The 13,162-nt window shown below is 60.5% G+C and overlaps 1 protein-coding gene across 4 annotated transcripts in view; it reads left to right on the top strand.

The window, feature by feature from the left end:
• NUP93 (nucleoporin 93) overlaps window positions 1-12,841 on the top strand; it is an 82,790-nt gene extending 69,949 nt beyond the window's left edge. For all 4 annotated transcript variants that reach the window (XM_045819196.1, XM_045819195.1, XM_045819197.1 and 1 more), the window contains 14 exons: window positions 442-574; window positions 2,136-2,293; window positions 3,133-3,298; window positions 3,557-3,650; window positions 4,332-4,523; window positions 5,105-5,231; window positions 5,320-5,392; window positions 5,692-5,736; window positions 7,463-7,579; window positions 8,272-8,390; window positions 9,131-9,248; window positions 9,474-9,557; window positions 10,866-10,994; window positions 12,582-12,841. In XM_045819196.1, the coding sequence (XP_045675152.1) occupies window positions 442-574; window positions 2,136-2,293; window positions 3,133-3,298; window positions 3,557-3,650; window positions 4,332-4,523; window positions 5,105-5,231; window positions 5,320-5,392; window positions 5,692-5,736; window positions 7,463-7,579; window positions 8,272-8,390; window positions 9,131-9,248; window positions 9,474-9,557; window positions 10,866-10,994; window positions 12,582-12,692 (1,666 nt within the window). In that variant the 3' untranslated portion in view covers window positions 12,693-12,841. The remainder of the gene's footprint in view (window positions 1-441; window positions 575-2,135; window positions 2,294-3,132; window positions 3,299-3,556; window positions 3,651-4,331; window positions 4,524-5,104; window positions 5,232-5,319; window positions 5,393-5,691; window positions 5,737-7,462; window positions 7,580-8,271; window positions 8,391-9,130; window positions 9,249-9,473; window positions 9,558-10,865; window positions 10,995-12,581) is intronic.
• The last annotated feature ends 321 nt before the right edge of the window (window positions 12,842-13,162 follow it).

Raw genomic sequence — 13,162 nt, 5'->3', positions numbered from 1 at the left:
TGTGTATGTATATATGCACGCGTGTGTGTGTATGTGGGCATACATGTCTATATAGAACGAGAGAAGACATGCGTGTGAATGACAACAATATGTGAACCTAGGTAAAGGGGATAGAGCGTTCATGGGACTATTCTTTTAAATTTTTGTAGGTTGAAATTTTTCCAGAGAGCCAAGAGCCCACTAGAACGTTAGGCTGTGAGCTGGAACAATTACTATTCCGCACATTAGCCCTGATGCATTTGAAGTCCACGGTCATACTCCTCCAGGGGTTCTTTGGAGCAGGGACCCGCTGCCCGCTGAGCAGACACTGCGGGTGCTGCGTCGGACGTGCACGGCCCCCTCGCCCCGCTCCCGCCCTGCGGAGCCCACCGTCCAGTGCCGTGGGTGTGGGCAGGGGTATGTGTCTTACGTGTTTTCCTCCTTCATTTCTTTCCTTCCCAGTTACAAGAATTACACCCTCGTGACGGTCTTTGGAAATCTGAATCAGGCCCAGCTGGGTGGGGTGCCTGGGACTTACCAGTTGGTTCGAAGTTTCCTGAACATTAAGCTTCCAGCTCCCTTGCCTGGACTTCAGGTATTGGCGGTTTTCTCCGTGTGGTCATTTGTACCTCCAGCGTTTTCAGTTCAAGTGGGTTCAAGTGTAGGGACTGCTGGGCAGGACAGAGACCAGAGGGCCAAGGGGAGAAGCTGGGAGACTTGGAGGCTGGTGGGGCGGGAGTCCCGCCGATGGTGGGGCTGCTGCTCAGCTCAGTGGGGGCGGGGGTGGCGTTTCCCTGGGTCTTGAACCTGTTTCGAACAGAGAACCAATAGGACTTGAGGGAGAGTTTGGAGGTGGGTGTGAGAGTCAGAGTCGGGGATGACTCCTGAGATTATTGGCTCTGACAGCGAGAAGAATGGAGTTCCTAGGATGTGGCCTTCCTTCCCAGGTCACCGCCCACTTGGGGGAATGACCTTACAGTCACTTACCCCACTGTGTGCAGCGTGCTGCCAAGAGTGGTGGGTATGTAGGAGGCCGGCTTCCTGCAGGAGGCCAGCTTGAAAACGTGTGCGGGGGAAGCAGGGGCTGACCCGAGCACTGGCTGCGTGGTGGGGCTTGGCAGGCTTGCGGCCAGCTGGTCGAGGCCTTGAGTGCCAGGCCACTTTGAGTGCAAACAGCTCAAAGCGTTTTCTTTTTTAAAGATTTTACTTATTTATTTTCAGAGAGAGGAAGGGAAGGGGAACGAGAGGGAGAGAAACATGGATTGGTTGCCTCTTGTGCACCCCCAGCTGGGGACCTGGTCTGCAACCCAGGCGTGTGCCCTGGCCAGGAATCGAACTGGCGACCTTTTGGTTTGCAGGCTGGTGCTCAGTCCACTGAGCCACGCCAGCCAGGGGGTTTAAATGGGGAAGTGACATGATCAGATCCGGCTTTTGGGAAGAGTCCTGCCTGGGGTGGGTGGAGGAACAGAAAGGTGGTCTGCGGTCCACTTCTCTGGAGCTGCACAAAAGCAGAGAGAAGAGTAGCTGCTGTCCCTGCGGGGGCCAGTGGCCGAGCCCGACTCGGGACAGATGAGCCCCCGCCCTGGGCCGGTGGGGACAGGGCTGCCGTCGCGGATCCCCAGTGCCTAGCGCATGTCTGAAACAGAGCTACGCAGTACGTGGCGCTCGGATGAAAGTGCCGGTGTCCACTTGGCTGATCGGTGGTAATTAACACTTTGTAAACTCCAGATTGATGATGGTGGTCTCTCACGGTCAGTGAAGGTCTTCAGCCCTCACCTTTGGGGGGTTGCAGGAGTGCGTGTCTCAGTGGTCACGGGGGAACATGTCACGTGACTACTGCAGGCTCCTGGGGTTCTGTGGAGAAGCCACTGGTTGGCCCTGCAGCCGGTGGGGTGCTCAGCGATGGGAGGGAAAACCCCAGAGCCGGACTGCCAGTCGCCGGGTTCCCTCAGACAGACACTGACTGCTCCCGTGCGTCGGTTTTCTCGTGTGTAAAACAGGCAGGGGGCGGCCCCCCACCTTCACGGCCCGCACCTTATCAGGTCGTGGTGAGTGCCGAGTGAGCGCAGGAGAGGGCTCCGCCGAGGGTCAGTGCATCAGAGACCTGTCGGGGGGCTTTCGCTCGTGTGTTTACTCGGGCGTCCTTCCTCTTCCAGGACGGAGAGGTGGAAGGCCACCCTGTGTGGGCGCTAATCTACTACTGCATGCGCTGCGGAGACCTGCTCGCCGCGTCCCAGGTGGTCAACCTGGCCCAGCACCAGCTGGGGGAGTTTAAAACCTGGTTCCAGGAGTACATGAGCAGCAAGGACAGGAGGTACAGTGACCGAGGCGGCGCCTCCAGAAGCGTCGCTCTCTTTTCCCCGTAACGTGGCTCAAAATAGGTTTCTACTTGGGAAAGAACAAAGGTTAGGAAGTGAGTAGAAGTCTCCTGAGAATCACAGTTGAAAACCGTAGGAGGAGAGCCCCATTCTGACCCTCACGTGTTGGGGGAGCCGTCTGTTCCGGCACGGGAGAGGCTCCGATGGGAGCGTGACCCGACTGGTTCCGTAAACTCCAGCACGCGCGGATGCCGATCAGACGGCGCTGCGCTGCGCTGCCCTTCCCTTGCTAGCATGGGGTGCTTTCCGGTCAGCCTGATGCTCAGAGGCTGGGGTTAAAGGTTAGTTGGGATGTACACACGTTACACAGAAGAAATGATGGCGGTGCCCAGCCATATGTGTGAGAAACAAGCGGAGATGATTTGCTCGGTAATGTTAGGGAGGCCGATGGTGTGATCTTGAGTCATGTGCCCTTGTCTGGTTTGCATCAGAGTAAAGCAGGGCTTATGTCCCTGAGTTTGCCCCAGAGGGAGACGCCGGGGTAGGCGTTTACTTGGGGCATGTTCCCGCAGGGATAAGGGAGTGGGGAGCCCAGAGGGAGGCCGAGACAGACCCGCCCTGCAGGCCTCTGCTTGAGGGAGCTGGCCGGCAGAGTGGGCGCCGGTGGTGGCCGTCGGATTAAAGCGGGGTACCGAGGGGGTGCAGGCAGGGCAGGGTCTGTTACCCTCGGGGGAGGAAGGATTTCTGACTCCGGGACCTCATGGGGACCAGGTGCTCTCAGGTGCCCTGAGGATCTGTGGTGAGTCTGGTGTCTGTCTGTCCCCTTGTGCCTCAGACTGTCCCCAGCGACGGAGAACAAGCTCCGGCTGCATTACCGCAGGGCCCTCCGGAACAACACGGACCCCTACAAGCGGGCCGTGTACTGTGTCATCGGCAGGTGCGATGTCACCGACAACCAGAGCGAAGTGGCCGACAAAACCGAGGACTACCTGTGGCTGAAGGCAGGCGCTGCTTTCTCGCCTGTGCGGGGCCTCGGTCCCCACCCTCTGCATGCGTTCTGCCCTCAGATCTTACCTGCTGCGTTTGCGGGGTCGGGGAGGCCCCGGGGCTCGTGGGTGTCCTGTGTCCTGGCCCCGTCGTTGACCCTGTAACCCCAACCCGTGGGCCCGGCCGTCAGCTCAGCTGCTGAGCGGCCACAGCTGCGCGCCTGGCTCAGGACAGGCTCGGTGCCAACGCACGTGCTTCTCTTGCGGGTGTAGCTGAACCAAGTGTGTTTCGACGACGACAGCACCAGCTCCCCGCAAGACAGGCTCACTCTCTCGCAGTTCCAGAAGCAGCTGTTGGAAGACTACGGTAAGATGCCCTGAACCTGACCGCCTTCCCCTCGTTCGCCTGAGGTCACTGCTTACCTTTCCCCCGGGAAAACCCTCCGCCCCTGAACGCTGTCCCCGCTTCAGAACCCTGTGGATTTTCAGAACGCAGCACGGCATGACTTCCAGTCTGGGCCGAGGCCATGTGGCCGTAAGCAGTGTGTGAGACTTAGGGTCACACACAGGAAGCCGTTTCCTTCCAACTGCTCTGGTCGACATTTGCTCAGGGAGGGACAATAAGAGACCTGTCTGCTGCTTCCCCGTACATCGCACGCAGACCCTCTGAGCAGAGATGAGGGACAAATAGCCCCCCACCCGCATTGTTTAAGAATTCTGGGGAGAAAAGATTCCAACGACTCAGCAGTTGTTGAATTCAGGTGCCCACAGATCTCAATGTACGGAAGCATCTGAAACCTTCGTTCCTCTCCTTATGGAGTCACTTGATCCACATAAAGGAGATCGGCAGCCCCCTTCGTATTCCGTTTTAAGGCCCTGGACTCCGTGTCTCTCCCACCTGATGCGAGCAGTTTGGGCTTTACAGTGGGGCCCTCCTCGCCGCCGTGTCGTGAGGTCTAGAGAAGGTCACGGAGCCGGGCAGGGCTCGGGGGGCAGCTCTCCGTGTCCAGGCCGGCTCCCTCAGAGCGCGCCCCGTCTCCGCCCCCAGGCGAGTCCCACTTCACGGTGAACCAGCAGCCCTTCCTCTACTTCCAAGTGCTGTTCCTGACGGCGCAGTTCGAGGCGGCCATCGCCTTCCTCTTCCGCACGGAGCGGCTGCGCTGCCACGCCGTCCACGTGGCCCTGGTGCTCTTCGAGCTGAAGCTGCTCCTGAAATCCTCCGGGCAGAGCGCTCAGCTCCGTGAGTACCTGGGGGTGCGGCGGCGGTGCCAGCACAGCGCGTCCCCCCATCGGGCAGCAGCGTGCACGTCCCCGCGGCCCGCAAGGACTGGGCCCAGCGGCACCCCCAGGGTGACGGTGCCTTGCGAGGGCGCGTCGTGTGGCCGGGCGGTCGGGTTGCCCGGAGGAGGCCGCAGGAGAAGCGCCCTGGCGTCACGAGCCTGGTGCCCACGCGGGCGGTGACGGGGTGTCCCACCCAGGCACCTCACGGGCGGGTCCGCGTGGGGTGGGGGCAGCTTCCTTGACAGCTAGCGCGGCGGTCACCCAGCGCACAGCCCAGGACGGTCCCTTGTCTCCGTCTTCCCATCCGAAGACCAGCGTGCTGGTCATTTGCTGCAGAGGGCCGCTGTCCCCGCTCTCTGCTCAGAGGGAAGCTGAGGACAGGGTGGTGAAGGGGCTGCCAGAGCAGCCCAACGCTGGCCGGGCTGCAGCACAGCTGCCCCTGGGTCTCTGGACCCAGCCCCCGCAGCTCCTGGCCGCCTGGGCCAGCGGAGCGGCATGGTGGTGACCTGCTCTGTCCCCCTCCCTCTGCCCCCCGTGCAGTCAGCCACGAGCCCGGCGACCCGCCCTGCATGCGGCGGCTGAACTTCGTGCGGCTGCTCATGCTCTACACACGCAAGTTCGAGTCCACGGACCCGAGGGAGGCCCTGCAGTACTTCTACTTCCTCAGGTAGAGCTCGCTCTCCACCCTTCGCCTCAGCTGGGTTTGACCTTGGGTCCACCCCAGAAACCGCGTGGTCTTTGTCCCCTTCCTGCAGGGACGAGAAAGACAGCCAGGGAGAGAACATGTTTTTGCGCTGCGTGAGCGAGCTCGTGATAGAAAGTCGAGAGGTGTGTCGGTTTCCTTGTCTCCCCCCCACCCTGCCCCGCCCCACCCCACCTGTGAGCGTCCGTGTGCACCCTCTCGGCCTGTGGGACACTGCAGGGCCCCCGCAGTGCGGTCAGGATGTCTGTGACCCAGAGGAGTTGCAGGGTCGTCTTTGGTTTCTGACAATGACTCACGGTTTCCTAGTTAATGTAAGGTTTCCCGCACCTCCCCTGCCTTCTTCCCCTTTGGCCCCCAAAGAACTGCGGGGGTGTGTGTGTGTGTCTTGTGCAGGAAACTGAGGGGACTTCTTTTGTCTCCGCAGTTCGACATGATTCTTGGGAAACTGGAGAGCGACGGAAGCAGGAAGGTGGGTCGGACACGCCCCGGGCACGTGTTCGTTTGCAGCTGGGGCCTCTCATTGTCCGCAGAGCACGGTTAGGTTTCAGAACTAACTCAAGGTGCTAAAGGTGCAAGTGTGAAAGGAGTTGCTTGGTTTCAAAAACAATGAATTACGGGCCCCACGTGATGACCTTGATCTTACACACATTTCTCTTTCTCCTTAAAATATGTAAATTGGTGATCAGGCAGCTTTTTTATTCAAAGTAGTCTGTTCAGTGTCACTTTTTGAGCCAGGAAAGCTACGTGTCTGTCATTCTCAGCCCAGGAAATGTGCAAGAGAAGAAACTGATTACTGCACCTCGCCCCCCAGACGGGGGAGGTAGAGAAGCGCTGGGCCTCAGAAGGCAGTCTCGGGGGGCTCGGGACTTCGCCCCGACCCTTGAGGTGCAGCTGCCTCTGTGGGCCTCCGCGGCCGGCTGAGACCCACTAGCAACCTGCCCCACTTGAGCGCACTCCTCATGCCCCCACTTTCCTCCGGTGTCTGAATGGCGGTGCGGACGCAGGAGGGCCCAGTAGCCTCGGTGTGAGCTCACACTGGCCAGCCTACAAGTGAGGCCGGTGGCCGTGCCGTTGAGACAGCGGCCATGTCTGTTGAGCGGTGACTGTCGCCAGGCACTGTGCCGGATGCGTGGCAGGTATCTTTTATCTGACTGCCGCGAGAACTCAGGAAGCTGGAATCCTTACTATCTATGTCTTCTAAGGGAGGAAGCGGAGACGAGAGAGGTTAATTATTTTCCTTGAGATCACACAGCTAGGAAGAAGGGGAGCTGGAATTCGAACCCAGGCCTTCTTGACCCCAGAGCTCCTGCCCTTCGCTGGTCTGTGCTGCCCCCAGGGTGGTGGGTGCAGGTCCCCGACCGGGTCCCGTGCCGGCGGAGGGTCAGAGCGGCCAGGCAGGCGTCACGTGAGCCGCCCCAGCCCTTGCACGGTGCCCGAGGCCCCCTCATGCTCTCCTGGCCATTCGGTTGCCGTTGAGTGATGGCAATTTTTTAAAAAAATATCCTGACACCACTTGGCATGTATATTTTGAGCACCGAGTTTCTCTTGCCATCTTAGAAAGCAAATCCACCATCTCTCCGGCATTTTTTCCGAGTTTTTTGATGTTTCCCCCCGGTGCCCGCCCATCAGCAAAGTTGAAATCATTGATTTCACCCACACCCTGGGCCACTCCGGAAAGGCAGAGAGCGTGGTGTCTCGCTGCTGACTCCTCTGTGCCGCCGTCTCCCTCTGCGGTGTGGTTCCCTCGGCCCCCATCGCTCGTTGGATAAGCCCTTACGTCTTTAAGAAATCTGGAGCCTAGCCGATGAAATAAATGGGTGCATTGCCCCAGCAAGCATTCTCAGTGGAAGTAGTTTTCAGACCCCAGCTGCTTCCCTGCCTTTAAAATAACAGCTCTGTGCACCCATCTCTCTCTCCCTCTCTCTCTCTCTCTCTCTCTCTCTCTCTCTCTCTCTCTCTCTCTCTCTCTCTCTCTCTCCCCCTCCCTCCCTCCCTTTCTCTCTCTCTCTCTCTCTCCCCCCCCTTCCCTCCCTCCCTCCCTCCCTCTCTCTCTCTCTCTCTTTCTCCCTCCCTCCCTCCCTCTCTCTCTCCCCCCCTCCTTCCCTCCCTCCCTCCCTCCCTCCCTCTCTCTCTCTCTCTCTCTCTCTCCCCCTCCTTCCCTCCCCCCAAACCCCCTCCATAATTTGTCTTGTCAGCCGGGGGTCATCGATAAGTTTACTAGTGACACGAAGCCTATCATCAACAAAGTTGCTTCCGTGGCTGAAAGTAAAGGACTCTTCGAGGAAGCAGCAAAGCTGTACGACCTTGCCAAGGTACAGGCGCCCTTCCGCCTTCTGCGCCCCATCGACCTGTCGCCTTCCGGCGTGAGGCTTGCGGATGTCCCGGGGGCGCCGTGGCTGTTCCGCTCCCCCTACGAGGCCCTCTCCCTGGGGTGCAGGCAGCCAGCGGTCCCGTCAGGGTGGGCTTCCCCACCGGCAGATTCATTCCCAGCCACCCAGGGGTGGCGTGCTACAGGTGTGTCCTGGGGGTGCTGAGCTGTCGTCTCGCTGGGCGGCAGAATAAGCGTCCGCTGCTCTTCGATGGCGAAGTCGCTGGTGCAAGTGCGGTGGTGCCTGCCCTCCGGGCGGCCGCAGACCCACCCCTGGGTCAGAGCGCGGCGGGGGGTGGGAGGACATTCGAGGCTCTCCAAGGGAGCTGGAAGGGGTGTTTCTACACTAGAGCGCATGCCGGCGCCGAGGGTGGCATAGCCCAAGAGAGACCACATTCTCTCCTTCCGTCAGCTGGGAAGAGGCTAACTCACTTTTTAAAACTTAAAACTGGATCGAGGTCTAATTCGGGTGGAGAAAACTGTGCAGATACTAAGTGTATAGCCCGAAGAGTGTTCCAGGTCAAGATACAGACCGGTCCTGTCCGTCACCCCAGAAAGTCCCCTCCCGTGTTTGGTGATTTAGTTGTCCCTTTCCTCGACCGCGTGCCTCCCCCCTGAACTTGACGTGTCCGACAGAACGCCGACAAGGTGCTGGAGCTGATGAACAAGCTGCTGAGCCCCGTGGTCCCGCAGATCAGCGCCCCGCAGTCCAACAGGGAGAGGCTGAAGGGCACGGCCCTCTCCATCGCGGAGCGGTAAGGCCGGGCGCCGGGGCCGGGGCCAGTGGCCGCCCCGAGCGTCGTCAACCTCACTGGAGACCCCCCCCCAGCACCCCCAGAGTTTCCCTGCACCACACCAACACTCGCTACCAGCAGGCTTCAGGCGTTTTCCCAAGAAGGAGGGTGGGGAAGGGCGTCTCGGCGTCTTCGCCCTGCACGTCAGGTCTGACCGTAGGGATTGCATTCACCCCTGCACCGTGGCCAGCAGAGGCATTTGGGAGCAGAGCTGCTGACGGCTGGTCGGGGAGTTCTCGGAGGCGGGTAGCCAGCGATTCAGAATCCAGCTTCCTCCTGAGAGGACGGAGTTCTCACACTGGACTGGGTGTGGCCCCCGGGCCGAGGCGGCAGGCATTCTGTTTTGTGCCTGCCACGGCGCTCCCAATGAAGCGACCCGGGGGTCCGGGGGTGCGTTCCCGGGGCAGCGCGGAAGACCGTTCTTTGGCAGATGAGACATGTCCGCTCAGGAAACCATCCCCAGGGACGGTGGCTGAGGCTGGAGGACATTGCTTCGTACAAAATACTTGTGGGAGGATTCACATCAAGCCTACTGTCAAAAGCGCAGCAATTTCCAAAAGAAGCGCTATTTTCACTCCTTAATTCACCGCCTGTAGAGAGTTCAAGAGGTTCTGACATTTTGCAAACGCCATCCTAAAGCTCCAGGCTGCACAGAAATTCGTAACATGCCCTCGGCCCCTTCCCTGTCTTCTGTCTCCCAGGTACCGGGCCCAGGGCATCAGCGCCAATAAGTGTGTGGACTCCACGTTCTATCTCCTGCTGGACCTGATCACCTTCTTCGATGAGTACCACAGCGGCCACATCGACAGAGCCTTTGACGTGAGTGTCGGGTTGTGGGGGGGGGGGCGTGGGGAGTGCAGAGGAGCGCGTGCCCCTGAAAATGCACAGCGGAGCGTGGGAGTCGCGCAGGATAGAGGAGGCGGCAGCGGCACCGGGGTGCCTGTTGCTCCGGTGCTGGCTGCGTGCGCACGGCAATGATGCGCACGGCGATGAGGTGGCTGCGACGCCGGGTCACAGGGGCCGCCGGGCTTTTCTCTCAAACAGATCATCGACCGCCTGAAGCTGGTGCCCCTGAATCAGGAAAGTGTGGAAGAGAGAGTGGCCGCCTTCAGGAATTTCAGCGACGAAGTGAGTCCTTTGCTTCCTGAGCTACGGAATCCTCTTCCCTGCTTCCCCCAGAAGTGTTGGTTTGACCGGAGCCAGTGACTCGGAGAGCCCCGCGCGCTGGCCGTCCAGACCGAGTTTGCTAAGGCAACTTCCGGCTCCCGTCCCCGGGCCGGTGCCCCTGTGTGTGTGTGTGTGCACGTGTGTGCTCATGTGCGTGTGTGTGTCCTCCTCAGATCATTGTCCTGGTACCTGACTCAGGAAATGGAGCCACTTGGCGATCAGAGCTGCTCTTGGGAGGGACAGGTCTCCGGCTGGTCCCGTGAGCTCTGGTTTAATGCGTCACTATCCACCTGTCGGAGAAGGTGTTTTGGAGCTTAACTGTGATCTTCTTTAAGTAGTCCCATCCGGTGAATAAAACGTGTGTCGGATTCACTTCCCTTCCCGTCTGAACCGTTCTGTCTGGAGAAGCAGGTGCAGTGGCCATGGAGCAGTTACCGGCCCTGGAGCCGCAGAGCCGCGGTCCCTCTGCAGAGTTCTAGCCCGTGGCCACCGTCTGGCCTGAGGGCGCTCAGCGGCCCACTGCAGTTGTTAGGAGAGCTTAAACCATCTTCACGCCCAGGCCCCGCCCCGGAAGCTCTGGTTCCCTCATCGGGGCTGTGGCCCCACCTCTCCTGGTCGCCCCGTGTGCAGCTGGGGTAGGACTAGGCTTCTTTAGGGCCACAGACACGCAGGGCCTGCCGGATGTGGCACTGGTGGCGTTTCAGTTTAAAACCCTCGCTCAGTAGCCAGCACTGTTTACAAAACCACGTCTCTGTCGTGGAGGAAGGAGGAAGTCTGGCTGCCTCACATGTGGGGGGGGGGGTGGCCCGCCGTGGCCCACGCAGTTGAGAAAGTCTGCTTCCCCCCCATATTCGCTGCCATCCACCCCGACCACCTGTTGTTCTGTTGCTTCCTGTTCTCCAGACACATCATTCAGGGCACAGATGCACCAGCGCCCGCCCCATAGGCGCTCCCAAGGGTGCTCGCTGCCAGGGCTGAGGGTCCAGGGGAGTCGGTCTGGGGGGTCTGAGACAGGGGTGTCCCCGCCTCCTGACATTTAGGTCCGAGCTTTGCTTGGTGGTTGCCCCGCCAGCACCGCTCGCAGGTGGTCAGCCTGCTCTGGGCTCGCCCCCTGCCGGGGAGGAGCGGCGTAAACACTGCGTCAGGAGCGCGGTGCACCTGACCTTCTGCGCAGCCGCCTGGGTGAGAGCGGGCCTGCCCGCGGTGCCCGAGCCTGTCCTTGGCCCCGGGCTGGCCCCTCCCTGACCTCCCGTGTTTCTCTCCGCGCAGATCAGGCACAACCTCTCCGAAGTGCTCCTCGCCACCATGAACATCCTGTTCACGCAGTTTAAGAGGCTCAAGGGGACCAGTCCCTCCTCGGCGTCCAGGCCCCAGCGCGTCATCGAGGACCGCGACTCTGTAAGACCCCAGCGTGGGCCGGCCCCGCGCTGAGGCCGCCTTCCCGGTGGCCGCCCGCTGCTCCTCGCGAGGCGAGGCCAGCACTCACGGCCCAGCCGCTGGCTCCCGTGTCGGCCGGCGGCCGGGCGGGCCCCGTGTTGGGACCCCCGGCAGGGATCTCATGTGCATGGGGTCACCCTTCTTCTCAAGCCCCAGACAGAACAGAAATAGACACGCCGAGTCTGCCGGCGTCACCACCTTTTACAAAGTCAGACAGAATGCCAGTATCTGCCGTGGCCCCACGGGAGTGTAACCGCTCGTTCTAGAGTACAAGGTTGTGAACGTGGGTCCCAGCACGTTCACAAACCCGGACTGGCGTTTGGCCAGCCCCTGGATTCGGGGTACACCCCTGTTTCTGCTCTCAGCTGAGCCTCACGGTGACCCCAAGGGGCAGTCACTGCCTGGAGTGGGGGAGCAGCTGGCTTCTGGGGGCCCCCAGGGTGGCAGGGAAGGAGCCAGGTCTGGGCGCCCCACCCGTCTGGCGCTGGGCCACTGCCCTCTCGGCTGCCTGCAGGGTCCTGGCGTGAGCGGGTCAGGCGGCGTCCAGGCCGCAGACCCAGGGCCGCACACAGCGTGCGCCGCCCAGTTGATCTGACCCAAGGGCAGAGGTGCTCGGCCCAGTTAGACTGTTAGACCCGTGAGTGTTCGAGCTCTCCCTTTCCCTCAGCTTTTCCACTTACCGTTCGACGAGGTTCTCAGCATGGTTTTTAACAGCCCTACCTGATTTTGGCAGTTGGAAACCAGGTCTTTGAAAACCCTGTCTTCTCCTCCAGGGGTGCCCGTGGGCACTGTCTGCTGTGACCCCGGCAGGCACTGTCATTGACGCGCCTGCCCGGTGAGCGACGGTGGCAGTGTTCACCTGTAGCCTCGTAGGCAGCCGTGCCCGGGCGGGCGCACCGAGGTGGGGGGCCCGGCCGTGTGTGCACCCGAGGCAGCTGCGGGCAGCGGCCACACAGAGCAGTTCTCCAAAGCTCCTGTACTCCTTAATCCACTTGTCAGTTAGAAACCAGAGTGAAGGTTGTCTTCCAAAGGTTACTGTAGACATCTGAGCTAAAATCTTTTTCCCTCCTGGAACAACCCAGGAATCCCATAATACTGTCGCCTGGGAAATGAGGGCCAAGCCCTGAGGCCAGGAGGGGAGGAGCGCCAGCTGGCCTGGGGCTGCCCTCGGTTGCAGCTGTCCCCTCCAGTGTTTCAGACCCCCCCGCGGGAATCGGACCCCCTGGGGAGCAGGTGCAGAGAAACCAGCCAGGAGGGCGAGGCCTGGACTCGCGGGGCAGGCGGTCTGAAGCCCGGGGCCGCGGCAGAAGCCGGTCACGTGTCCGGCGAGGCGGCGTGCCCGGCGGGCCCGTCTGTCTTTTGCTCGGTGGAAGGGCTTCGGCACGGGGGCCCGTGGACAGGCTTTGCTAACTCAGCGCCGAGCTGTCCACCCCCAGCAGTCTGCCCCGGCGCCGAGGGGTAGGAACCGGAAGACCCCAGTGGCTGTCCCCAGCACGGTGCCCCCAGCGAGGAAGTTAACGGGCTTTCTTCTCTCCCCCTTTCCCTCAGCAACTCCGGAGTCAAGCCCGAGCCCTGATTACCTTTGCGGGGATGATCCCCTACCGCACGTCCGGGGACACGAACGCGCGGCTGGTGCAGATGGAGGTCCTCATGAATTAAGGGCTCAGAGGGCCCACCGGGGCAGGGGTCCTGGGTCTGGGTCTGGTCCTGGTTCTGGTTCTGTTTCCGTTGTGTTGTGTTGTGTTTTGTTTTTTTCTATTATGTATTTTCGTCAGCACCAATAAATTTCTTTGATTTGTATTTCGTTACACATTTTTTCTTTTCCTTTTTTTTTTCTTTGAAATTTTGTTTAACTTTTTATTTGTGTGGGGGGAGACGTCTTCAGTGGCGCTCGGGCCAGAGAACGCGAGGCTTCCCCAGGTGTCTGTGACTTGGTTGATGTTGCCCTTAAACGATTAAAAAGTTCACCCGACACGAGCAAGGAAATGCAGGCCCTGGCAGCTCCTTTCGTTTAGGTCTGCTGTTTTCTGAGGCCGGCTCACGGCCTGTCTGTCGCAGTTTCACTGGGATGCCAGGGCCGACCTGGGCGGTGGGTGAGCGGCGGTCAGTGTGCGAGTGTCCGGCACTTC

The sequence above is a fragment of the Phyllostomus hastatus genome, unplaced genomic scaffold (genome assembly GCF_019186645.2).
Source record: "Phyllostomus hastatus isolate PE091 unplaced genomic scaffold, TTU_PhHast_1.1 phas_scaffold_345, whole genome shotgun sequence".
Taxonomy (NCBI): Eukaryota; Metazoa; Chordata; class Mammalia; order Chiroptera; family Phyllostomidae; genus Phyllostomus; species Phyllostomus hastatus.
The sequence above is the reverse complement of the archived record's forward strand: the minus strand, read 5'-3'. Positions and strand labels throughout refer to the sequence as shown.